Below are 24138 nucleotides of genomic sequence, written 5' to 3'. Positions count from 1 at the left end.
GAGACCTCACGTGGAGTACTGCGTCCAGCTCTGGAGCCCTCAGCACAAGAAGGACATGGACCTGTTGGAGCAGGTCCAGAAGAGGGCTTGAGCACCTCTGCTACAAGGCCAGGCTGAGAGAGTTGGGGTTGTTCAGCCTGGAGAAGAGAAGGCTGCAGCAAGACTTTATTGCAGCCTTTCAGTACTTAAAGGGGGCCTATAGGAAAGATGGAGACAATCTTTTTAGCAAGGCCTGTTGTGACAGGACAAGGAGTAATGGTTTTAAACTAAAGAAGAATAGACTTAGACTGGATATAAGGAAGCAATTTTTTACAATGAGGGTGATGAAACACTGGAACAGGTTGCCCAGAGAGGTAATGGAGGCCCCATCCCTAGAAACATTCCAGGTCAGGTTGGATGGGGCTCTGAACAACCTGATCTAGTTAAAGCTGTCCCTGCTCACTGCAGCGGGGTTGGGCTAGATGACCTCTAAAGGTCCCTTCCAACCCAAAGCATTCTATGATTCTATGATTCTTTTCCAACCTAAACAATTCTATAATTCTATGATTCTATGAAAAAGTGGCCTATATGAAGCTTATCTGGTTCTCAAAGTATTATTATTAAAACTGAGCATTTTCATAGTGATTAAATATGAAAGAGGGTTTCCAAAATATTGTCCTTATTGCATGTAGTAAAACTAAGATACCAGGGAAGGCAACAGGAAAAAACATGAGAATGGGTTATCAACTTGTTTTTCACTACAATCGCTTAATGTGACTAGACAAAGTCCAGCAAAACCACAGAGCAGAAAACACAGCTTAGTGTTTAGCTTTGTGACTGATGACTAAGGACTTGGAAAGCTGTCTTGAAAGATTTTTTTAAAAAGCAAACTTTCACTTTGGACCAGCTACCTTCCCAAAAGCAAGAAGTCTCATTTTTAGGAATGTTCTTTGACCCGACAGAAAATGTCTTTTTAGTGGTCATGCCCTAGGACTCTCCAGAAGAATAATGCTGCCCTCCCTTCAAGTATGTGCCAATATTTTGATGAGCACATTCTAGAACCCCTGAACAAACCCAGTCCCTGAAGAACCAGTGAAACTATTTGATCATTTATTTCCAAGGCCTGACCATTCCCATGGATGATCTGATGGGCCAGCCTTAACAAAAGCTGCTGGCTGATGGTGTGAGTTCTATTGTAGCCTGCTCATCACTTCTGGCATTGTTACATGTCAGTGACTGTCATCTTACTCACTGAGACACTGGACTGATAATCCTTGGGAAAACAGGAATTGAATCACAGCTGCCGGTGAACGTAGGAATTTGAAAAAGAGCGTAACTTGCCTTGGAAATCCTAGATCAATTTACAGCTGGAAGTAGAAGTTGTCAATTGGGAGATTTTAATTAGAAATACACAAATCTAAAAGATTGCTTGACTCTCACAATAACTCCTTAGTATAGCAGTGTTAATTTGTAGAGGACTTAAGACTAATGTTCTGGCTTTCCTGATGCATAGAGGCCAATAAACTGTAATATTTTTTCATCTTTCACTTTTGGATTAGTGTAACATTGAAACTCAACAGGAAAATGCTTTGAAGCCACAATATTTTGCCCAGATATAGCAAAAAATTAACTGAGCCCATCAAGTTTCACATGATTTTCCTAAAAAGCACTGCAATGTTCTTTGCCTATAGCCTGAAAGCTCGCCAGGTCAGTGTTTAAATAAATGGTTTTGGTTGCTGGCACCTTGCTTAAGTCTGCTTCCAGGCACACCTGGTGCTCTGAAGGTGAAAATACAATAGCTTATGCAAGACAGAGAGAAACATTAATTTCGCTTGTTCTGTTTTGTCACTAAAACTCATAGGTTATGTTGACATCTCTAAGTAATTCTGTACAACAAAAGCAGATTAATAAATCAAAGCAGTAGGTGCTGAAGCAGTACTGTATTACATTATGTGCATTTCAGGGGATTTTATTTCAGATTAGTCAGGTCCCACAGACTAAATGTCCTCACCGCATCTGTTCAAATCTGTCCAAAGAACCAATTGCTGGGTCGGTTTTTATGCTACCATAAAGGGTCAGAGTGCACTGGGGCAGAGCTTCTGGGTACTTGCCTCTGAAAAAAGTCTGGTTTGCAAGCATAACACGCCTCTTACATTGAATCTATGAGGCTAAGGAGCCTAACCAGGGATTTTTTTCAAAACTGTGTTAATCCTCAAAACCAGAACAGGAATGTAGTCATAGCCATTAGAGACCAAGAGAGGTTTCTTACAGGCAGAAAAGGTTGCTGATATGAAAGATGAGTAACATGAGCAGTTTAACTCAACACCTACAAGTGTTTTAAATCAACTGCTTAGCTAAACTGATGTCTCATGTTTTTCTGTGATTTGTGCAACAAATTTACAATGAAACCTCAGATGATAAGTACAAAACCTGCTCCACCCACATTGGTTTTTAGCTGATTTTTCATTGTTTGAACATAAAGAAAACTGTAAGCATCACTTGGCTCAAATTATACAAAGGGCTCTATCCTAACTTACACTTGCAATCACTATTTCAGCAAAAGTGAGCGATTCTAGTATAGAGTTGTGATATACCATCTGACTTCTGTCCCAAATACAGCATTTAAGAGATCTTAGCATAGAGAGACAGGCTCACACTGCCTACTCCCTCTTGGGGTTTCTAGAGATACAGCTTCAGATTTTCTGGTGGACAATCAGGATGGGGAGACAAAAGAATGCATCAGAATAAAGGTTTTTTGGGTTGTGCTGTTTCACAAAAAACAGCTCATCCAGCCAGAATGGTTATATGTGTACCAGCAGAAACTGCTTGCCAAGGCATCTGCAAAGAGAAAACCCACTGAACGTGCTGTGATGAATGTTTCCTCCCCTGCAGAGAGGTTTTTTCAGGTCAGTGGCATGGTGAAAGGAGGGGAAGAAAGGTGGGACTAAGGCCAGTTGGAAAGTTGGCAGTGTGTTTGGATTGAACGGGTCTTTGCTTTGTTTCTCTTATTCACAAGATAAACTGAGTCACTGCATTTAACCTGAAAGAATGATTGGTTCAGACAGTGGTTCTACTCAAGCAGGGGGGAAAAAAAAAAGCTTTTTTGCTTATATAGTCAAGGGCAACTTGAAAAAACTTAACTGTGAAGATTCCAAACATCAAAATACAATTAAAAATAACCAAGACCACTTTTCATTGTAATGATATGGATGATACGTATGTATATGAATGTGCACACATGTAACTTCCACTTGTATTAAACAGTTGAGAATGTTCCGATACCAAAGTCAAATGCAATGGATAAACATGTTCTACACTATAAGCTGCTTCATCTGCACACCCCTGCTAAGAACAGCTCTTTCAGAAACTGATGGGAAGCCTTCACTTGAATAAAATGCAAATATTATGTTCTGTGAAGCCCTGGGGGCTGAGGGAGAGCCTGAAATAGGGATTGTCCCTTTTCTTATAAACCACTTAGTATGGGCTGAGGTGAAAATGGGTCAGTTTGGTGAACCAGCAGAGGAGCCTATTTACTGACACCCCTAGGGCTCCTGAATATCACTCAAGTATTACCCCTGTGGAAGGATGCTGGTGTATCTCAGTGCCAGAATCAGAAGCTGGAGCCTACTCATGTGCACAGGAGTAGAGAGATCTGCTCTCCACCCTCCTGCCTTTGGAGATGGCAAGAGCATTGGAAGCTCCCAGCTCTCTGCTAGGCTGCACCAATGTACAGGGAATAGCATGCAGCCATGCTGGAATCCTATTTTGTTCAGGTGAAGCAACTAAGTTATTACTGAGCTACACGGATCACAGCCTGAGAATTCTTGCATTACACAGCTGCAAAGTATTTTGCTGGTAACAACGTCCCTTCCATTATTTGGTGTGGCTTTACTATGTTCTAAAAGTAACAACTAAACTCTAAACATGAACAGTTTATGGAAACCAGTAACATCTTGTTTTAGAGCTGAGTGTTTTACAGCTAGCATGTTAATTTGACATGGATTCTGAAAATGTATCTAGCAGAATAAATGGTTATTTACAGGAAGGAAACTGTTATTTTCAGGAGGAAAAAGAATTGAAGAAAATGACCCCTGGTCAGCATTTGGCTGTGTTTTAGCTTGAACTTACTTAATTCCACAAGTAAAGTTTTTTTGACCTTTGTCTAAAGCATCAAAAATGCTGAGAAGATACATGCTTTATTATACTTGCTTTTTATTTTGTTGGCTTTTACAAAAACTACTACTCTGATTATCCAGTAAAGCAGTACAGCCAAGATATATTACTAAATTATCATTCATACACAAGATCTCTTAACAGATTTCCAGAGAAGTTATATTCCATTAATGTTATGTATTAAAAACTACTGTCATCCCTCAGGAATCTGCAGAAGCAATGCACATGCGTGAATTTTAATGGTGTTTTTTTGTAAATACAATTTTACTTGCAAGTAATTGTGTGAGTTAAGAGAGGCAGACAGCAACTGTACAATTAAATATATGAGCCTAGTGTACAGAAGCCAATGCAATCTTTTTTATGCAGCCTATCAAAAGCACTCATTGGATATTGAACTGCCCACTAGCTTTTAAGTATGTAGAACAAGGGCACCGTATTTATTTCTTGGCTGTCTGAATTCACTTGGCTGTAAGAAGTGGGTGGCATTTGAATAGGACTTGCTGTCCTCATGCACAACCCTCTCATTCTCCAAACTAATTTCGGTAAGACAGGAAGTGTTGGTTTTTTGCATCTTAAAAACGAGTGTCTTTATTACAGTTGCTAGCATTCTGTATTTGGGAAACTTTAATCATATGGTCTTAAGTATTTCTCTTGGCGTTGTAAGTTATCTTTTCTTTCTATCTTTCCTTTGCATTCTAACAAAGACTAGATCCAACCTATTTCCTGTCCAAGCAGATCTTGCCTACCATAACCATGCAGTCATCAGAGTCTAAAGTAAATTTGGCATTACTGGTAAAAAATAGCCATCAATCTTTCTAAATAATTGCATTAAATTCTAATTAGTTTTCCCTTATGATGGAAATAAACCTTACTTACAAACATAAAGAAACTTATACAGTGGGAGCTAAAAAGTATTTAATGTAACTCAGATGGATAGAAATCTACTGATTTTTTAAAAATATATTTAGACTACTGCGCAGGTCATTTTCAACTTGGACAATCAGTCCACACATCTCTAACAAGAATCTCTTTTCTGCCTTTTACCAAATTATTAATTACATACCTGTAACACTTAAACATCCTGTTTCAAGTCACGGTTAAACTTTGCATGGCCTTAGAAATTATGCTGTGTCATTTAAAATAATACCTGGGAACTTGTTTAAGACTTTTGCACTAGTTACAGATACATATCTTCTTACTGTTTTCTATTTGCTGGCAAAAGGTATTTGTTAAAATGTTGGAAAAAATTTCTAAGCAGAGCAGACAGAAGACTTTGTAATAAGCCAGTCTCTGTTTGGAGTGCTACACATCAAAAGCTTACAGGCTGTTGGTAATCTATTCTTCTGCTTATCAATTATACTTCCAGTTGGGACTCATAAGCTCTTTGTTTTTTCTCAGCCTAGAATTCTACACTTTAACTGGGTGTTTCCAAACATTAACAAACCAAAGTACTCTTCTTCACAAAAAAAGAAAAGTATGCAATTTACACAGAGAATGATGACTTCTTGTCACCAGAGTCTAAACTTACTATTAACTGTTAAAATCATTAAAACATACCAACAGAATACTGCGCCAGTGAGTGTATGTCAAGTTTTAGGAAACTGATGGGTATGGCTTCTGCCTCGATACTGAAAGAGGAATGAAAAAGCTTTTGCTTGTAAGTGAAGACAAGCTTTGGCATTATATTGCAATGTCACACCTGGCATTAAAAAGCTTTGTTGCAGAGATCCTGGCTGTTTATGACACTGGGAGAGGCTGGGCTGGAGAAGTTCTTCTTTCCTAGAGATTCTGCGTACTGTTGTACTAGCACATACTCTCTTCTTCTAGGTCAATAGGAGCCATTCCTTATCTCCCAGTACTTATACATGGGCGTCCACTCTTCGAAGTCTTTTCCTCCTTTCCACTGCAAACCACAAGGCAAGATTTGCCACTTGGCATAGCCTGTTTGACATTTTCCACCTTCCTGCTCCTATTTTTACTTTTAGACTGTTTAAGGTAGGGCACTTGCATGACATACTGTTTTGCCTCTCAGTCATGTCCCCAACTACTCCCAAATGATTTATGAATGCACTAAGATAATTTCAACCTAATTTGACAGTTGAGCAAAACTGCAGAGACTGATTCTGGTGAAAACAATTGTGTTCATAGAGGCAAGAGACACCAAAAGCATCTCCATCTGGAGAATACAAATTTTCCCGGTCATTATGTATCAGAAAAGTGACATGCAGTAGAACCATAGGAAACACTGCTGCGTTTGTTCTGTTGCCCACAGAATATCTTGTTTTATCTTATTCCCTGGAGAGCAAAGCTAGGGTAACTATGGGTTTAAACCTGAAAATACTAACATGTGGCATTCTTCTGAGATGGTAAGAGATCTCATCATGGTGCATGGACCATATGTAACCAAAGTGGTATTTCTGAGGAGATGCTTATTAATTAATGGAAGCTGCACATCAAAACAATTCACAATTCAACAGGTCCATGTTATGTAGCAGCTTCTAAGAGTCCATCAATGGTTTGTGCACAAATTTTTGCTTAAGACTAAATCGTTGCTCTCCAGAAAACTCTGCTTTACAGGTTCTACTAGAAAAATTTTTCTCCTGTGCATTGAGGACAGCTGCAGTGAGAGATCACTATACCACATGTGAGTTCCACACCAATGACTACAAGATGCATTATTAGAAAGACCATAGCCTACCTCACTAGTATGTTTATTTCACACCATCAAGTGCTGCCTCTGATCACAGAGACCTCTATGATGGAGTATTTGGAAGAACTGATGGAAATATTTGTTGTACAAAGAAATGACTAATTTAACTCCATTTCTCCTTAGTAAAACAAACTGGATTCAATCAAATGTACTCTTAAATGTCTGCAAGAAAGGGCTCAATCTGCAGATTTATTTCTTAGTATTATGTGTCACTGGAGCCCTGGGGTGGTTTTCTTGTTGGGATGATGCTTCCTTAAAAGCACAATCAGGTGACAAACTTTTAGTGTTAAGCATCTGTGCTAAAAAAACCCTTAATGAGCTGCAACCTAACACCCCTTTTCTTCACATTGCAGGAACACATACATGAAGTAAACACTGGGACAATGGAAAGACCACTTGAAGCTACCAGAATGGAAAACAGCACCTCTTCCTGCTTTCTTATGGAAAGAAAGACTCGTGTCAAGATTAATAGGAAAGAAGTCATGCTAGCTAAGCTGAGGAAGAGCTGCTCCTGCACCCCAAAGAAGCTGAAGAACTTTGTCATGGACTTTCTTCCTGTTTTACGATGGCTTCCCAAATACCAGTGCAAAGAGTACATTTGGGGGGATGTTATGTCTGGGTTAGTGATTGGGATCATTTTGGTGCCCCAAGCAATCGCATACTCACTGCTGGCAGGTCTGAAGCCCATTTATAGTCTTTACACATCATTCTTTGCCAATATCATCTATTTCTTAATGGGCACATCCCGTCATGTCTCAGTTGGCATTTTCAGCTTGATAAGCTTAATGGTAGGACAAGTTGTGGATCGAGAACTTCTCTTGGCTGGGTTTGACTTGAATGATGATGCCCCATCAGCCTTGGGTGATGGCTCTCTGCAGAATGACAGTCAGTCCAACACAACTGCCTTCAACCTTACAATTGCAGGGATGAATGCTGAGTGTGGGAAAGAATGCTACGCTATTGGCATTGCTACAGCCTTGACATTTGTGGCTGGAGTGTATCAGGTAAGTGGTTGCTGACCTCCAGAGGCAAGGTATGAAGTTCCTAAAGTTTCTTTGCATGACCTAAGCTTTGGTTTGACTCTCTTTCAATGAGACGTACAGCATCAGTTCACTTGAATGATGGACTGTTTTCTCCAGGAAGCCTAACTGTAGGCTCAGAGAAAGCATGAGGCTGGCGGTTTTCTTAGCTACTAGCAAGCACAGGTAAAACAAGAGACTTCTGCAAGACCGTTAACATTGTTTTGATACTCTACTGCATCTTGGCCTTGCTGCTTTCATGGGACCACGACCTTGAGGGAAATTCCACGGTAGCTGTGTACTTCACCAATAAAGACACAATTCTGTTTCCCCAGATAATTTAATAAAGATGCAGACCAACTCACCTACTACTACACAGGTTCAGAATGTGCTGCTCAGCGTTTTGCTAGTGGGTAATATGTTCTACCAAACTGCTGTCCAAAGATAATTCAGAAGCAGAAAGGACAAGAGGGGAAATAGACTGACTAGCCTACTTTTCAGACACTGGTTGTGCTGGGCTCTTTAAGACTTACCAACCTGCTACCCATCCATCACAAGGATATCAAGAGAACACAGAAGGAAGCACGATGAACATACTTACCTATTAATTGTATATGTATATGAATTAAGAAAGAGCTAGCTACCTTCCTGTTTACTAAGACAATTCAGGTCACATTTATGAACAACAAAATGCCCTTGTGAAGCTGTATTTTCTAAAGCCATCAAAGGAAGGAGAAGCAACTAGTTAAGGACAGCATCCTGGGATCTGGGAAAGTTTGTTAGCTCTTTGGACGTTAGGCATGCCACGAAGACTGTCAGTGCTCCACTTTCCCTTCTGTTCACAAGGCTAAAATTAAAAGCTGTTTAATATAACAGTGCCACTAAGGTAGGGATTTTAGCTGTTGTCATTCAAGTTCTGTTTACAAAGTAATGGCTGTAAGTTTTAACTTTATTCACTTTAAGTCAGGAACAAAAGAAAATTGACTTTGGTATAACAGAAGCATTTTTTGATCCACTGCTCTTTGCATTGGAAATAAAATTCAGACAAGCCACTTCAGTGGAGTCACTTCAGACCAATGTTTGATTGACCCTGTCTCAAACTCCTCATTCACCTCTCGGGTTTGTAGTATCCCACAACAGTTAGGAATCACATTTTAAAAGCAGCCTGGAAACATCAAAGGATAATTCCGGTTTTAAGATTCAAATAGCCAAATGCTATCTCTGCCTCCAGCTAGTTCTCTCCCATCTGTACTTAATTATTTGCAGTACCATTTAAGGCTCATCTTTTTTTCTCTTTTTTTTTTTTTTTTTTTTTTTGTCTCTCCTCAGGTTCTAATGGGAATCTTTCGTCTTGGTTTTGTATCTATGTACCTATCTGAGTCCGTACTAGATGGCTTTGCAACTGGTGCTTCCTTAACCATTTTAACAGCCCAAGTGAAATATCTGATTGGAATAAAAATACCACGCAGTCAAGGGCATGGGATGCTTATTATTACCTGGATTAATATTTTCCGGAACATTTCTCAGGCTAACCTTTGTGATGTCATCACAAGTGCTATTTGTATCGTGGTGCTGGTCACTGCTAAGGAACTGGGAGATCGGTATAAGCATAAGCTGAAATTTCCTCTTCCCACAGAGCTGGTAGTTATTGTTGTGGCAACACTGGTGTCACACTACGGGAAGTTAAATGAAGTGTATGCATCCAGTGTTTCTGGAGCTATTCCAACAGGATTTATTCCACCCAAGGTACCACACTTCAACTTAATGCTCCAAGTCGCTGTAGATGCTTTGCCTCTTGCCATAGTCAGCTTTGTCTTCACTGTATCCCTTTCTGAAATGTGTGCAAAGAAATATGCTTACACCATCCGAGCCAATCAGGAAATGTTCGCTGTGGGGTTCTGCAACATCATTCCTTCTTTCTTCCACTCTTTTGCAACCAGTGCAGCTCTGGCAAAAACACTCGTCAAAACATCTACAGGCTGCCAGACTCAAGTTTCTGGAGTAATTAGCGCAATGGTGGTTTTGCTGGTGCTGCTCTTCTTGGCACCTCTCTTCTACTCCTTGCAGAAGTGTGTCCTGGCTTGTATCATCATTGTCAGCCTCCGAGGAGCCCTGAGGAAGTTCCGAGATGTGCCAAAACGATACCACGTGAATAAGGTGGACACACTTGTTTGGGTCATTACCATGTCTGCCTCTGCCTTGATCAGCACAGAAATAGGGCTATTGGTTGGCATTGTTTTCTCCATGTTATGCATCATTGTTCGGACACAGCGGCCACGGACAACTCTGCTTGGTCAGATCCAAGACACCAGCTTTTATGAGGATGACTTAGAATATGAAAATCTCTCTTCTGTTCCAAAGGTCAAAATATTCCGTTTTGAGGCCCCACTTTACTATGCAAATAGAAACTACTTCCTAAAGTCTCTGTACAGATTGACTAACTTAGATCCTAACCTAGAAGCTGCTAGAAGGAAGAAATATGAGAAGAAGGAAAAGCAGCATCTGAGAAAGGGAAATCACACAACTGCTAATGGACTGGGCATCGGAGAAACCACTCTGCAACTAGTTCCTAAGCAAATTGATTTTGAAGCCCTTGTTGTAGATTGCTCTTCCATCTCATTTTTGGACACCACTGGAGTGAATACTCTAAAGGAAATCCTGAAAGACTACAAGGACTTAAACATTTCTGTTCTCCTGGCTTGCTGCAATCCCTCAGTGATAGAATCTCTGAAAAGAGGAGGTTACTTTGGGAAAGATTTTGGAAGTATGCAGGAACTGCTGTTCTACAGTATACATAATGCTGTGCAGTTTGCAAAAGACCAAAAGCTTCCAGCAGATTGCTCAGTTTAATCCTGTGTCTTCCTTGACGATTCACTACAAAAGTGACAGCTGGGGAGGAGCAGTTTGCAATAATTAAATTATCAGACACACTGTTGGCTGTGTGCAGCAATGGACCTACAAGCCATTCTCCCCTAAAGAGCTCTCGTTTGTCAAATGCCACATAGAACAGCCACTGGGGATGCAGTCCAGGACCAGGATGGAACAGGTTGTATTACTACCTGCACCTTCACTTTAAAATGCAGGTGATGAGCAATAGGGAAGTTCGGGATTGTCTTGCCCCTTGTGCCATGATCATGTGTGACCCCACATATGCATCATGAGACTGTTGCGCTGGAAGGTCTGCCCAGTGTCAGCTGACTCTCCCAAGTGGTTAAATGGCTGGTTTGAGCTAAGAGGGCTAAGCCATCTCCATGAAAATGCAATCAATCTAGCATCTTGGACACATAATGGTTTAAATTCTGGCTTGCAAGCCCTGCCCCTTCCATCATTCTAGGTGTGCTCCTAAACAACTCCCACTATTTGCATACAGATAAAATGTATAAAAATATCGTGGAATGTAACATGTCTCTCCACCTTGATTACATAGGCTTCAAGACACAACCTGCCACAGGAGAAGAAACCATGATCCATCACAGGTTCCTCTCAAAACCATCATTTCCAAAAATTGCTGCTGAAGTCACCTCTGTTATTCGCTTCAGTCTGTGGTAACTAGTTACTGAAGGTTGTGTTACCCTTAATGATGCTGGAACAAATGTGACTCTGATACACAATGTTGTAACTAGTAAGAGGATAAACAGGATTAAGAAAAATGAATGGCTTTAACTGGCAGTCACACAGTTACCCAGGTAGTTGTATCATCCTGTAAAAGTATGTTGCCTCTGGTGGCCAGATGCAACTCCAATTCAGGGACACATAAGGACGATCAAACATAACACCTCAGAACTGTGATGCAGCAGAACATGTTCTTCCTACAACTGCCTGCCTGGGTGCAGAGAGAAACAGGAGGAAAGGGGATAGGGTGGGAAGGTAAATCTGTGATCTGCCTAGAAGGGGATGGGCCAGTCAGAACTGCCTGGCTGGTCTTCTCTGATGCAATGCTAATGAAGCTTTACAATAGCACACCTGGGTCAACTAAAGGGAGCAACACTTTTTAAGTTGTGTATCCCCATATGCTGGAAAAATCCCGCCACTGTTTGTACATACTACAGATGTTTGTTTGTTTGTTTGTTTTCTCCTATTGTATTACTCTTTGAGTTGAGGTCCACTAAACCATGTTTTCCAGGGCTAGGTTACTTTCTATAATAATTTGCATTAACTGCTGTTCATTCTGCTTTGTGTCACATGATACCCCCCGAGTCAGTTGTGCTGTTATATATGCATGTTCTCTCTTTACAAAGCATAGATTTAGATCTTGATCGTAACACGGTTAGTACTCAGTGTTCTGGCCCACAGCATTGGCAGAACATCCTCTCAAGATCTCATACTCAAGCTTATAAATTACCTGCACAAAAGGTAGGACAGCTGCCCCGTCTTTCTCTCCTTATTCATGGCTGGTTCATACACAGCACCAAGCATGGAATCTATGCCTCTTAAAACTAGCAGACTCTAGAAATAGGTTCCATGTATGCATGAGCCATTTCTCTGCTGTGCCATTTAAAAAAAATCAGATCAACACATCATGTGACGTGCTTATTTCAACTTCTCAGGTCACTGAATTAAAGAACACTCAAACTGAGGTTCTCCAGGTGCCCCCAAGCCTGTCTGGCTCTCTAGAACAAATATTTTGTTAAAGGAGAAGCAGGGCATTCCCAAAAGACAAAATAAAAAATGTCTTCACAGGGATTCAGAATAGCACAATATTAGGTAAGTGATTTAATGTTGACATTTTCATGCCCTCATTATTAAAAAAAACATTATCAGCTGTACACTGTTAGTACTGCCAGAGCAGCAAAACCTGACAGGAATGTCTGTCAACAGAATAAAGGATTGACCATTGGCAGCATTTTCCTGCCATAAAACAATTTAATTACAATAGTCTTTAAATTGCTGACTTGGTATGACTAGCTTCTTTCTGTCATAAAAGCAAATGGGCAGAGCCCAAGGACAAAGTATTGCTTTGTGTCTGCTTTTGTTTGTAACCATTCTTTGATCAGGGGATATCTCTTTTAAGGTCCTGCCAGGGCCTAGCATGAGCATCGGTTTACAGGAGTTACTGCCAGACAGTATCAGTATAGACACTTTTAGGCTGTTGTGCCAAAGCAAGCTGTCACTGGAAGTCAAATAAAATTGTTTCAGTACAAAAGAACACACATCCTAGCAATCTAGACTTCTTTTATGGGTCAAGCTACCAGCTTAGGACATAAAGGAAAAAATGCAAAAATACCCTTAACTCTAGATGAATCTCATTTTAAAAAAGAAAAAAAAAGGAGAGATTCCAATGGAAGATATATCCTTGCAACAGTCTCTGGAGAAAAATGAAGAAAGGCTGCCCTTCTCTTATCCAGCAGGCTGAGAAATTAAGAGTCAGAAGTCTCTTTTTCATCATATTTATTGTAAGAATGTCACCAAAGGATACCTAAGCAAAGAAACTTGGCTATGCATAAAAGGGGGGGGATACGCTTTAAGACTTCTACTAGGAGGAAACTATTGACCAGAAAAAAACATAAGAATAATTTTCTGTTTCAGTTTCATTGGCAGAGCTGGCTCACAATCAAGTTGTTGTGTTGGACAATGTCAAACACAGCTCGGAAACAGCTTTCAGTGCTATGATGTAGGGATTCTGGGAGACTGTAAATTATTTCTAAGGAGTATGTAAAAGGTAACTAAAAAAGCAAGCCTTTTTCTGGCATGTTTATATTTGCTATACTGCGTTATACCAAGAATAAGGGTCTGAAAATCGAAAATGTTAAAAACTGCTGATTCTGTTGTCTCCTACCACTAATTATGTACTGTGACTTAGAGAGGAGCTGGGGATGGGCTTGTAATTCCAACTAGGTTAATACTAATGTTGAAATAAAATCATTATATGCCTTTTAGGAAATGTTATATCCATCATGTAGATTGACTATATTTTTGTTCACTGTGATGCCTTGTATAAATCATGTATCCAACAAACTTCAGTACTGCTACGTAAGAATAGGAAAGGGTTCTTAACTTGTGGACTGTGTGGGTCCCATGGAGCTGGTGAAGGAGTTGGGAATCTTCACCTCAAACTCTCCTGTTGACTAGTGCAGCACGGCCAGAATGTGTGGTCTAGGTGTCAAAATGGCTGTATTTATTGGCACTGGTAACTAACAACCAGAGAACTGTCCAGTCCATGAAAGACACCTTGGGTTCCCCCATAACCATGAACATTCCTGTGACCTAGAGACAAATGTGTGCTTTTGGCTGGAAAATAAAACCTGCAGTTCTTTGAATCCAGTTGGCCTCATGGTATCCTTTCATGGGTGCTGAAGTAACAGGATAACTTGGAATAAAAAAAAAAGATAAGAGGTGGGTTTGCTGTCCTAGAAAAGGGTTAGAATATAGGGATGCACTCAGCAGTTTTTTATTGGAGCACATCTGCTTCTTGGGAGGAACATTTATGACACTTTTTTACAGATGGCAAAACTGTGAGGAAAAGCAATGCCTTTATCTGTTAGCCTTCCACAGTGGTGGTGTCTCCTAGTCCTCTGTTTTCTGTAAGTGATCTTCTTCAGGGAAGTACCTCCCATCACCTTCCAAGAAGTCTTCTCTACTCACTGACCCCATGACATAACATGATTTTGCTGTTACAGGGTTCTCACTCAAAACCTCTTTATGTCCTTCTGGAAATCACTGGTTCAGGAAGAAAATTGCACATGCACAGAATTCAGCATCAGCACTGAACTCCTCCTGTTCGGACTTGAATTCTTGCCCGTTGCTTCTTTCAATCCCAATGCTTGTCTGCAGGCCTCATGCTCTCTCCCTTTCCAAACCATTCCTGCCACTCAGTCCACTAGTTGCCCTTCCACAACTTAAATGTCTTCTTGTCTTTGACAAATGCACATTTTTGCAAAATGAGCCGTTTTAGCTTGATTAAACAGTAACAAAGTTTCTAATTGCTGTATGTCGAATCTGGGCTAAATATTGAGGCTAGTGGGTTAGAATCCTACCTTTGAGGCACTACAGCTTTTCTGGGACTTCTTGCTTGACTGCTAAGTTTCCATGTTCCTAGAATTTTGATTGCGTCAAGGATTGTGTCCCACTTTGAAGGACTCAGTGCCTCACACCCTATGAAGGCTGAGCAGAATCCATGACAGAAGCATTCCTTTCCCTCAATCATTTGGAAAGCCCCATCCAACACGTGGCACATCTGAAACAGGCTGCCAGGACGACTTTTGGCCTCTGAGTGTAGATGTGGCTACTTTCTTTTCAAAGGTACTCACTGACTTTTGTGTAAGTCAGTGGGTTACAGAAACCTGAAAGACCCAAGCCATCTCTCAGGAGAAACATCTGAGGTCTGAGACAGGGATTCCAGTGGTGGTGAGCAGTGACAGTTGTCCTTGCACCTGCTGGAGCCACCCAGCTTCAGTAAGAGTGAGTACAAAACCCATAGCCCAGTAAGAGAGGAAGACACAGCACAGGAAGGGGTGTTTGCTGGGAAACTTCCACAGGGAAAGACTGGAGGGAGAAGCTGTGTTATCTGCTGTATTCACAGGTGGACTAACATACAGAGGCAGCTCTGGGGTACAGATGCAATACCCATCTGTGTATGGGACCTCCACTCACCTTCCCAAACAAACCTACATACACAACCACACCCTCATACCTAGGAAGAAAACGTCTCTTGTTCCTAATGTCACTCTGAAACCCACTACTCCTCTGCTCACATCCCACTTCCAGAGTCCCAGCTCTCCTTCCCCTTGTTCCTTCCTCAAATTTACAGCTGGTAAATTCTCATCCTCCTGGGTCTGGGACAGCAGATGCAGTAATGATGTGGACTGTAAATATGCTCAGCTCAGCAGCAGCCTGAGCCAGGCAGAATTTTAAGAGCTATTACAACTTTTAATGGGGTTTTTATGGTTTGTCTTTCCTCACAGACCAATCACTCCTGTTCTAGGCATCTGTATTTGGTTCTTTCCACTGGGCTTATTGGTATGAATGTGTTTAAGCTGAGTTAAATGGGAGTTGAGAGGCAATGCATTCCAACGTTGTCCTCCTAAAGTCTGACAAATATTTGCCTAGAACTAGAAATGTTATTATAGAGTCATAGAATCATAGAATCGTTTAGGTTGGAAAAGACCTTTAAGATCATCCAGTCCAACCATTAACCTAACATTACCAAGTCCACACTAAACCAATCAAGGGTAGACTAGACTAAACCATGTCCCAAAGTGCCACATCTACCCGTTTTTTGAACACTTCCAGGGACGGTGACTCCACCACCTCTCTGGGAAGCCTGTTCCAAGGCTTGACTACCCTTTCCGTGAAGAAATTTTTCCTAATATCCAATCTAAACCTTCCCTGGGCAGCTTGAGCCCATTTCCTCTCATCCTATCGCTAACTACTTGGAAGAAGAGACCAACACCCACCTCACTACAACCTCCTTCCAGGTAGTTGTAGAGAGCAATAAGGTCACCTCCTCTTCTCCAGACTAAACAACCCCAGCTCCCTCAGCCGCTCTTCATAAGGCCTGTGCTCCAGACCCTTCACCAGTTTCGTTGCCTTTCTCTGAACACGCTCCAGCAACTCAATGTCTTTCTTATGTTGAGGGGCCCAAAACTGGACACAGGATTCCAGGTGCGGCCTCACCAGTGCCGAGTACAGGGGGACAATCACCTCCCTGCTCCTGCTGGCCACACTACTCCTGATACAAAACAGGATGCTGTTGGCCTTCTTGGCCACCTGGGCACACTGCTGGCTCATGTTCAGCCGGCTGTCTACCAACACCCCCAGGTCCTTTTCGGCCAGGCAGCTTTCCAGCCACTCTTCCCCAAGCCTGTAGCGTTGCATGGGGTTGTTGTGACCCAAGTGCAGGACCCAGCACTTGGCCTTGTTAAACCTCATACAGTTGGCCTCGTCCCATCAGTCCAGCCTGTCCAGGTCCCTCTGCAGGGCCATCCTACCCTTGAGCAGATCGACACTCCCACCCAACTTGGTGTCATCTGCAACACGACTGAGGGTGTACTCAATCCCCTCATCCAGATCATCGATAAAGATATTAAACAAGGCTGGCCCCAAAACTGAGCCCTGGGGAACACCGCTTGTGCCTGGATGCCAACTGGACTTAACTCCATTCACCAGTACTTTCTGGGCTCAGCCACCCAACCAGTTTTTTACCCAGCGAAGACTACGCCCATCCAAGCCATGAGCTGCCAGCTTCCCAAGGAAAATATTATGGGAGACGGTGTCAAAGGCTTTGCTAAAGTCCAGGTAAATGACATCCACAGCCTTTCCTTCATCCACCAGGCGGGTTACCGGGTCATAAAAGGAGATCAGGTTGGTCAAGCAGGACCTGCCTTTCATGAACCCATGCTGGCTGGGCCTGATCCCCTGGTTGACCTGCACTTGCCTGTTGAGTTCACTCAATACAAACCGCTCCATAATCTTTCCCAGCACTGAGGTCAGGCTGACAGGCCTGTAGTTCCCCAGGTCCTCCTTCCGGCCCTTCTTGTAGATGGGCATCACATTGGCAAGCCTCCAGTCATCAGGGACCTCCCCTATTAACCAGGACTGCTGATAGATGATGAAAAGTGGCTTGGTGAGCTCCTCTGCCACCTCCCTCAGTACTCTCGGGTGGATCCCATCTGGCCCCATAGACTGGTGAGCATCCAGGTGGCATAGCAGGTCGTTAAGTGCTTCCTCCTGGATTATGAGGGCTCCATTCTAGTCCCTGTCCCTATCTTCTAGCTCAGGGGCTTGAGTACCCTGGGGATGACTGGTCTAGCTGTTAAACACAGAGGCAAAGAAGGCATTAAGTACCTCAGCCTTTTCCTTGTCCTCGGTGACAATGTTCCCCCCCACATCCAGCAAAGGATGGAGATCCTCCTTGTCTCTCCTTTTATTGCTGATGTACTTATAAAAGCATTTTTTATTATCTTTTACAACATTGGCCAGATGGAGTTCTAGCTGGGCTTTTGCTTTTTTAATTTCCTCCCTGCATGACCTAAACAAGATCCCTGTACTCTTCCTGAGTTGCCCGCCCCTTCTTCCAAAGGCAGTAGACTCTCCTTTTTTCCCTGAGTCCCCGCAAAAGCTCCCTATTCAGCCAGGCCAGTCGTTTTCCCCGCTGGTTCATCTTACGGCACACAGGGACAGCCCAATCCTGCGCCCTTAAGACTTCCTTCTTGAAGAAGGCCCAGCCTTCCTGGACCCCTTTGCCTTTCAGGACTGCCTCCCAAGGGACTTACCCAACCAGCGTACTGAACAGGCCAAAGTCTGCCCTCCGGAAGTCCATGGTAACAGTTTTGCTGCCCCTCCTCTTTACATCGACCAGAATCAAGAACTCTATCATATTGTGGTCGCTAAGCTCAAGACAGCCTGCGACCACGACATCTGCCACAAGCCCTTCTCTGTTTGTAAACAGTAGGTCAAGTGAGGCACCTCCCCTGGTAGGCTCGCTTACCAGCTGCATCAGAAAGCTATCCTCCACACACTCTAGGAACTTCCGAGAGTGTTGCCTCTCTGCTGTGTTGTATTTCCAGCAGATGTCCGGCAAGTTGAAGTCCCCCATGAGAACAAGGGCTAGAGATTGCGAGACTTCTGCCAGCCGCTTGTAGAACGCTTCATCTATCTCTACATCCTTGTTGGGTGGTCTATAGCAGACTCCCAACAGGGCATCCGCCTTGCTGGCCTTCCCCCTCATCCTTACCCATAAGCACTTGACCTTATCATCACCACTGTCGAGCTCTATAAAGTCAGAACACTCCCTAACATAGAGAGCCACCCCACCACCTCTCCTTCCCTGCCTATCCCTTCTGAAGAGCTGACAGCCATCCAGTGCAGCACTCCAGTCATGAGAGTCATCCCAACATGTTTCTGTGATGGCGACTATGTCATAGCCATCCTGCTGCACAAAGGCTTCCAGCTCCTCCTGTTTGTTGCCCATGCTACGTGCACTGGTGTAGATGCACTTGAGACGGGCTATCGATTTTGCCCCCGATGTTGCCATGCCGCCCCTGGGCTCCTCACTGGTGGGCCCACTTATACCCCCTTCCCCCTTCAAACCTAGTTTAAAGCCCTCTCAATGAGTCCCGCCAACTCATGGGTGAGGATCCTTTTACCCTTTGGAGACAGCTGATCTCCATCAGCCGCCAGCAGACCCGGTGCCATGTAAACCTCCCCATGATCGAAAAACCCAAAATTCCGCCAATGGCACCAGCCTCTGAGCCATGTGTTAATCAGGTGAGTTTTCCCGTTCCTTCCAGCACTCTTTACTGCCACTGATGGGAATGAGGAAAACACTACCTGTGCTCCCGATCCTGCAACCAATCGCCCCAGTGCCCTGAAGTCCCTCTTCATTGCTTTAGGACTTCTCTCTGTAATTATGTATATGAATCCTTTTGGAAGAGGTTATTAACTAAAGTCACCCTGGTTTAGTTGTCATTACCTGTCACTTGATGCAGTGCACAGGCAGGTTCAGGATGCAAAAGAAGCTCCCAAGTGGAAGGAAGATAGAATTAGTAATAAAATAGCGGCAGCTCTCATTTGGACCTCTCAATAAGTCAGACTTGTTTTAATCTTCGTGGGACTTTTTTTGCTGTATCATGTCTCCTAAATTAAAACGCAAGCCATCTTTGTAGCCCCTCAGCACTGTTCTTAGAATGGCTAATGGTTAGCAAAGTACATAACAGGATGGGTGAGAAGTCTTGTTTGGGACAGTATTGCCACCTGAAATGCTTTGGTAAGGAAAATACTGAATTTATGCCTATGACTCTATTACATCTGATTTCTAGCTTCCACCAAAGACTCATATGACCTGGAAAGGGAGCCTAACACTGTGACCTGAATATTAAAAGCAGATCTACAGCCAGGGGGGAGCTCTAAGTACATGTGCGGACAGCCGGGATGTGGACAGGAACTGAACTCTCAAAGTCTGGCTTCTCCCAGCAGTTCTTCTCAGTACTGAGTAGTTGCTGGTGTTACTGCCCTAAAACCAAACTCTGCTGGACTTGAAGGAATGGCAGCAATAACACCCAGTATAAGTCCTGAAAACAGTCGGAATGACTGTTGCCTGGAATCCAGCTGAGAGCTCTCTCTGTAACACTGGGCATAGATGCCCTGACTGCAAAGCAGAACTCTTCCTTCCATAAGGAACCACTGGAGTCTCGTCTAGAGCTCTCCTTTCAAGGTTGTGCCAAGCAGTATTTTAGAAAGGATGCACCCAGTTAAAAAAAGCTGCACTAGAACCTTGGGCATGCAGTGGTCCATGAAACCCATTTCTGCTAGCCTGAGGCCTATCTGGAAGTCACGGTACAACTGGGAATCAAGATGCTGAGGCCTGGACATGGCAGCAGGGGAGACATGGAATGACTGTAGTATATAACCTGAGATGGTCTTGGTAAAACTTGACAAGCACACCCACAAGACTCTTCAGATGAAAGGAAACCTTAAACTGCTCCTTAACCTGTTGTTAGGATGTAATGCATGCAGGTTAGCCCCATCTTTCTCAATACAAGCTCTCTCTTTCCTAATCTCATACACCCCCAAATTGATTCACTTCCATTGGCACTTTCCTGAATTCCAAGGAAGCAAAGACATGCCCAGCTTGCAATTATACTAAGATAAATATCAAAGTGAGCACCCATTGGACACTTTAATGTGTCACATTTTTCTGGATTTTGACTTGAGGTGTTTGCTTACCTGAGAGCAACTAATTCCAGTAACCAGTGAATTCGAACTTGTTCAATGCCTCCATGCGGAACTGAAGAAATATAGGCAAGGTTCATCTCTTGGTCTTTGCTCAGGTCAAATAGGTCAGCACGGCTGTGAGGTAAAGGAGGGCTTCCGGAAAGAAGGGACAGAAAAGAAACAACACATTGCAACATTAACTAGCAGCTCCATTGGGTATCCAAAGATCCCTATGCTAAGTCCCTATACCACCTGCAAGATTCTCCCTGGCATGAGGAGCGCTGTCTAACATGAGATGAAAGCAAAATGGAGTTGCAGGTTATTTGGGACTAACTGGCTACACATGTAGTTTGGCAAAGTGGAACACAGCTCGGGTACATCTCATTGCCATGCTCAAAGGAACGTATTACAAGCAGTCACTGCTGCACAGATAGCAACCTCAGGCAGCAGTGGCCTGGAGAAGCCATACAATGGCTGTCATCTTGTCTCTATAATGATAAGGGAAGTCAGTGTCTTTTAGGCTTTGGAGTGGAAGTCAGACTGGCTGAGGTCTGTAGTAAGACAAGTATGGGCTTGATCTTCCTGCTGAAGTCCATGCAATGACATCAACTCTTGCTCTGCTGTGGAAGCTACACTTGTTAGAAGCAGAACTAGACCCTCAGAGCCTCAACATTCTTCAGCCATGTTCAACTCACCCCTAAGCATAAAGAAGCACAGGAGTATGTGGGTTGAGGTTTCTGCGCTTGATCTGCAAGCAGTTTAACCTGCTCATGGCTATAGGCCAATGATCACGTTAACATGACTTTGATATCTACTTATTCCACCGAAATTAAAGTAAGACTGGGGCAAATTTCTACTGCTTCTGTTTCCACAGATTAATAGCTGTGAGATGGAGGGAGATCTCACCCCCACCCTCCACAAGTGAGAAACTTAGAACACCGCCCAGTTCACCGGGTTTTGGCATCCTGCACATTAAGCCTCATGGTAACGTGCAAATTCCGAGTGCTAACGCATTTGTATTACAAGAAAGATAAAACAACATTGTCCCCAACGTTTGGTAAAATACTTCCACGTCTTCACATTGCAAAGAGAGATGACTTGTGCTCTAACTACAGACTGTATATTAACTGAATAAGTGAAAAACTAATACAGTTTATGCTTTGCCTACTGTGATCTGCCTCCTCTGATGGGTGGATCAGCTCTGTGCTGACTGTAACTATGCTGGGAAGAGTCATACTGTCATCTTCTCCTCTGTCCCCCTCCACATATTCATCCCACCTCCAAGGACCCCGCTGAATAAACCTGCTACTCTATAACCACCTGTGTGCAAAGGGGGAAAAGCCTGACCCCACCTGGACAAGAACTTGATGCAACTTTTGTCCTAGCTAAGACACTGCCTATCTATTACCCCATCTCCTGCACCCTTATCAGAAAGTGCAAGTCTTGACACAGATTACATCCTTGTAGGGCTTCATGCAAATCAGCCAGCACATGTGAGCCCCTCTGTGCAACTTCACCAGTATACAAGGCACTTAAAAATCATCTGCCTGGGATTGCTTAAAGTCACACAAGTGAGACTGAGGAGTTACCAATTCCACTCTTACTAAAAATGTATTAGCCATTTGGGTCTTTTTCATTGTTCCAGTGGATAAGGACAATGCTAACTGTCGGGTTTTGAAGGAGTGCTTTACTACTACTCTGAGATTCAAACCTGCTTCAGTTCAAGCAGTGGCAAAGATGGAAGTCAAGGCATAAAGCATTTACATATTTTTGCTTAGTCCACGCTGAATAAACACTCTGAAATTCACACTGTGCTAGAGAGAAATCTAGCAGAAAGCGTGACGAGATACAAAAGAAAGCTGGCAGAACAGTGGCTTTTGTCAGTGGTAGTACTAGTATTTGTCCTTTCCTGTTCTGAGTGGAAAGTGCCCATACAAGAGAACATCAAGCCTTGCAGTTTCCCAGGCTTTATCAGCAGCTGATCCACAGCTGTCCATTTGCTCAACTGTCTGAAACTGATGTAGAAAAGAAGCTTTAACAACTGGAACCCAGTTCTGTCACAGCGTGAGCTTTCAAGGGACCTGGGATCCTACAGCTTGAGAAATAGCGTTGGCCAGGTGTTATAATTGAATAGCTGCTGACCCATGGAGTGCCTCTGCTGCTGCTCCTCTGCCTTCCCCTGACATGCTTTTCATGTTTGCAGCTTTCCAAAGTTTCTTTCAGACAATTAAAATCATAGGTGTTTCTTGGGCTGCAGTTTAATTGGGCAAAACATACTATTTTTTAAGGTAGTTTTTCATTAATGTTTCCTAACATTGCAAACAAAAATTAAAACAAGTGAAACAGCAAAAGAAAAAAAAAGAATCCAGAAAGCCCAAACATTTCCCTTCACCAGAATGTATTTTAGGTCCTGTTCTGTTTTTCCACCAACATGGAAAACTAATGGAAAATTTTTCAAGTTTTTTCTTAGACCACGTTTATGCATTATACAAGTGCACGAATTCCTTTTCATCCAAAGCACACGCTGCTGATTCCATCCCTGTTGCAACTCTTGTTCCTACGACTTTTATTTAATCCACTGTATGCCTAAATGAAGGAGGTCATAATCAATTTAGAGTAAGACACGGACATAGCTGAGGAATACACTCTCGCTTTTAAGCCTGCTCGACACCTTCACGTATCTCACAAGACTTGAAGGCTGCTCAACCCCAGTTAGCTCAGCAAGACCGGGCTTTCTCCAAGAAGCAAAGCACTACCAGGATATGAAGCGGTGGAGCTGGCACTTACCCATGCTCCCACCCATCCCCCTGACTTAGCCCAACCAGACTCACTGGCCACATCAGGAAGACGGTGCGTGTCGAAAGTGTCTTGCAAGAAGAATGAACTCGAACTAAGCGGCAGGGAAGCTTTGCCTGGGCCTACTTAGGGACCGTGACAATGGGAATGCTGAAAAGGAAAGGGAATGAGTTCCGAACATCAACACACGTGCTGCGCTGGGGAAGAGAAACGGTTTCACATGTTCGAGGGCCCTGGAGGCAGCGGAGCAAGTCAGAGGGGATTTCGACGGGACCCATCTGGTGGCCTGCTTTGTTTACGTTAACTGGCCCCGTCCCACGACCAGCTCCACGCAGGTAGCACACAACAGGCTAAGCAGCAAAGGCCAGCAAGGCGCCGGGCCCTCCGCTCCCACAGCAGCAGGCCCGGAAAAGCCTAGGTTCCTCCGGAAAGGCCGCCTCCTCCCGCCCGGGCGATCCTTCGCCGGCGGAGGGCTAGCGGAGCGGCCTACTGCCGGCCGCCGGCCGCAGGGCTGCGCACGCTTACCAGAAGCCCGTGCTCCTCCAGAAGTGCTGCAGGGGCCGCTCGGCTCGCCGGACATCCACGTACACCACGGGCGCCGCGGAGCCCGCGCCCAGCTGCACGACCAGCCACAGCAGCAGCCCCATGGCGCCACGGGGGGCCGGGACGGGCCGGGACGAGCCGAGCCGAGCCGGGCCGGGCCGGGCCGGGCCGAGCGACACCGGCGCCCACTACCGACGCGGCACGGACGCGACGCCAGGCGCCCGCCCACGGGGCGACGGGGAGGGCGGCTCCCGCCCCCCAGGGCTG

The 24138-nt window shown here is 43.7% G+C and overlaps 2 protein-coding genes across 4 annotated transcripts in view; one reads left to right on the top strand and one right to left on the bottom strand.

The window, feature by feature from the left end:
- SLC26A1 (solute carrier family 26 member 1) overlaps positions 1–10731 on the top strand; it is a 36371-nt gene extending 25640 nt beyond the window's left edge. Inside the window, exons 3-4 of the mRNA XM_009487553.2 lie at positions 7216–7866; positions 9211–10731. Coding sequence (XP_009485828.2) covers positions 7216–7866; positions 9211–10731 — 2172 coding nt within the window. The remainder of the gene's footprint in view (positions 1–7215; positions 7867–9210) is intronic.
- IDUA (alpha-L-iduronidase) overlaps positions 1–23917 on the bottom strand; it is a 51761-nt gene extending 27844 nt beyond the window's left edge. The window contains exons 1-2 of one of the 3 annotated variants that reach the window (XM_075725942.1): positions 23854–23917; positions 20545–20685 (exon numbers count right to left, since the gene is read on the bottom strand). In XM_075725942.1, coding sequence (XP_075582057.1) covers positions 20545–20630 — 86 coding nt within the window. In that variant the 5' untranslated portion in view covers positions 20631–20685; positions 23854–23917. Of the gene's footprint in view, positions 1–20544; positions 20686–23853 lie in introns of those variants that run through there. The other 2 variants (XM_075725944.1, XM_075725943.1) reach the window with 2 other exon arrangements.
- Between the last annotated feature and the right edge of the window lie 221 nt (positions 23918–24138).

This window comes from Pelecanus crispus, chromosome Z (genome assembly GCF_030463565.1).
Source record: "Pelecanus crispus isolate bPelCri1 chromosome Z, bPelCri1.pri, whole genome shotgun sequence".
NCBI lineage: Eukaryota > Metazoa > Chordata > Aves > Pelecaniformes > Pelecanidae > Pelecanus > Pelecanus crispus.
This window is presented reverse-complemented; position numbering and strand designations above follow the sequence as displayed.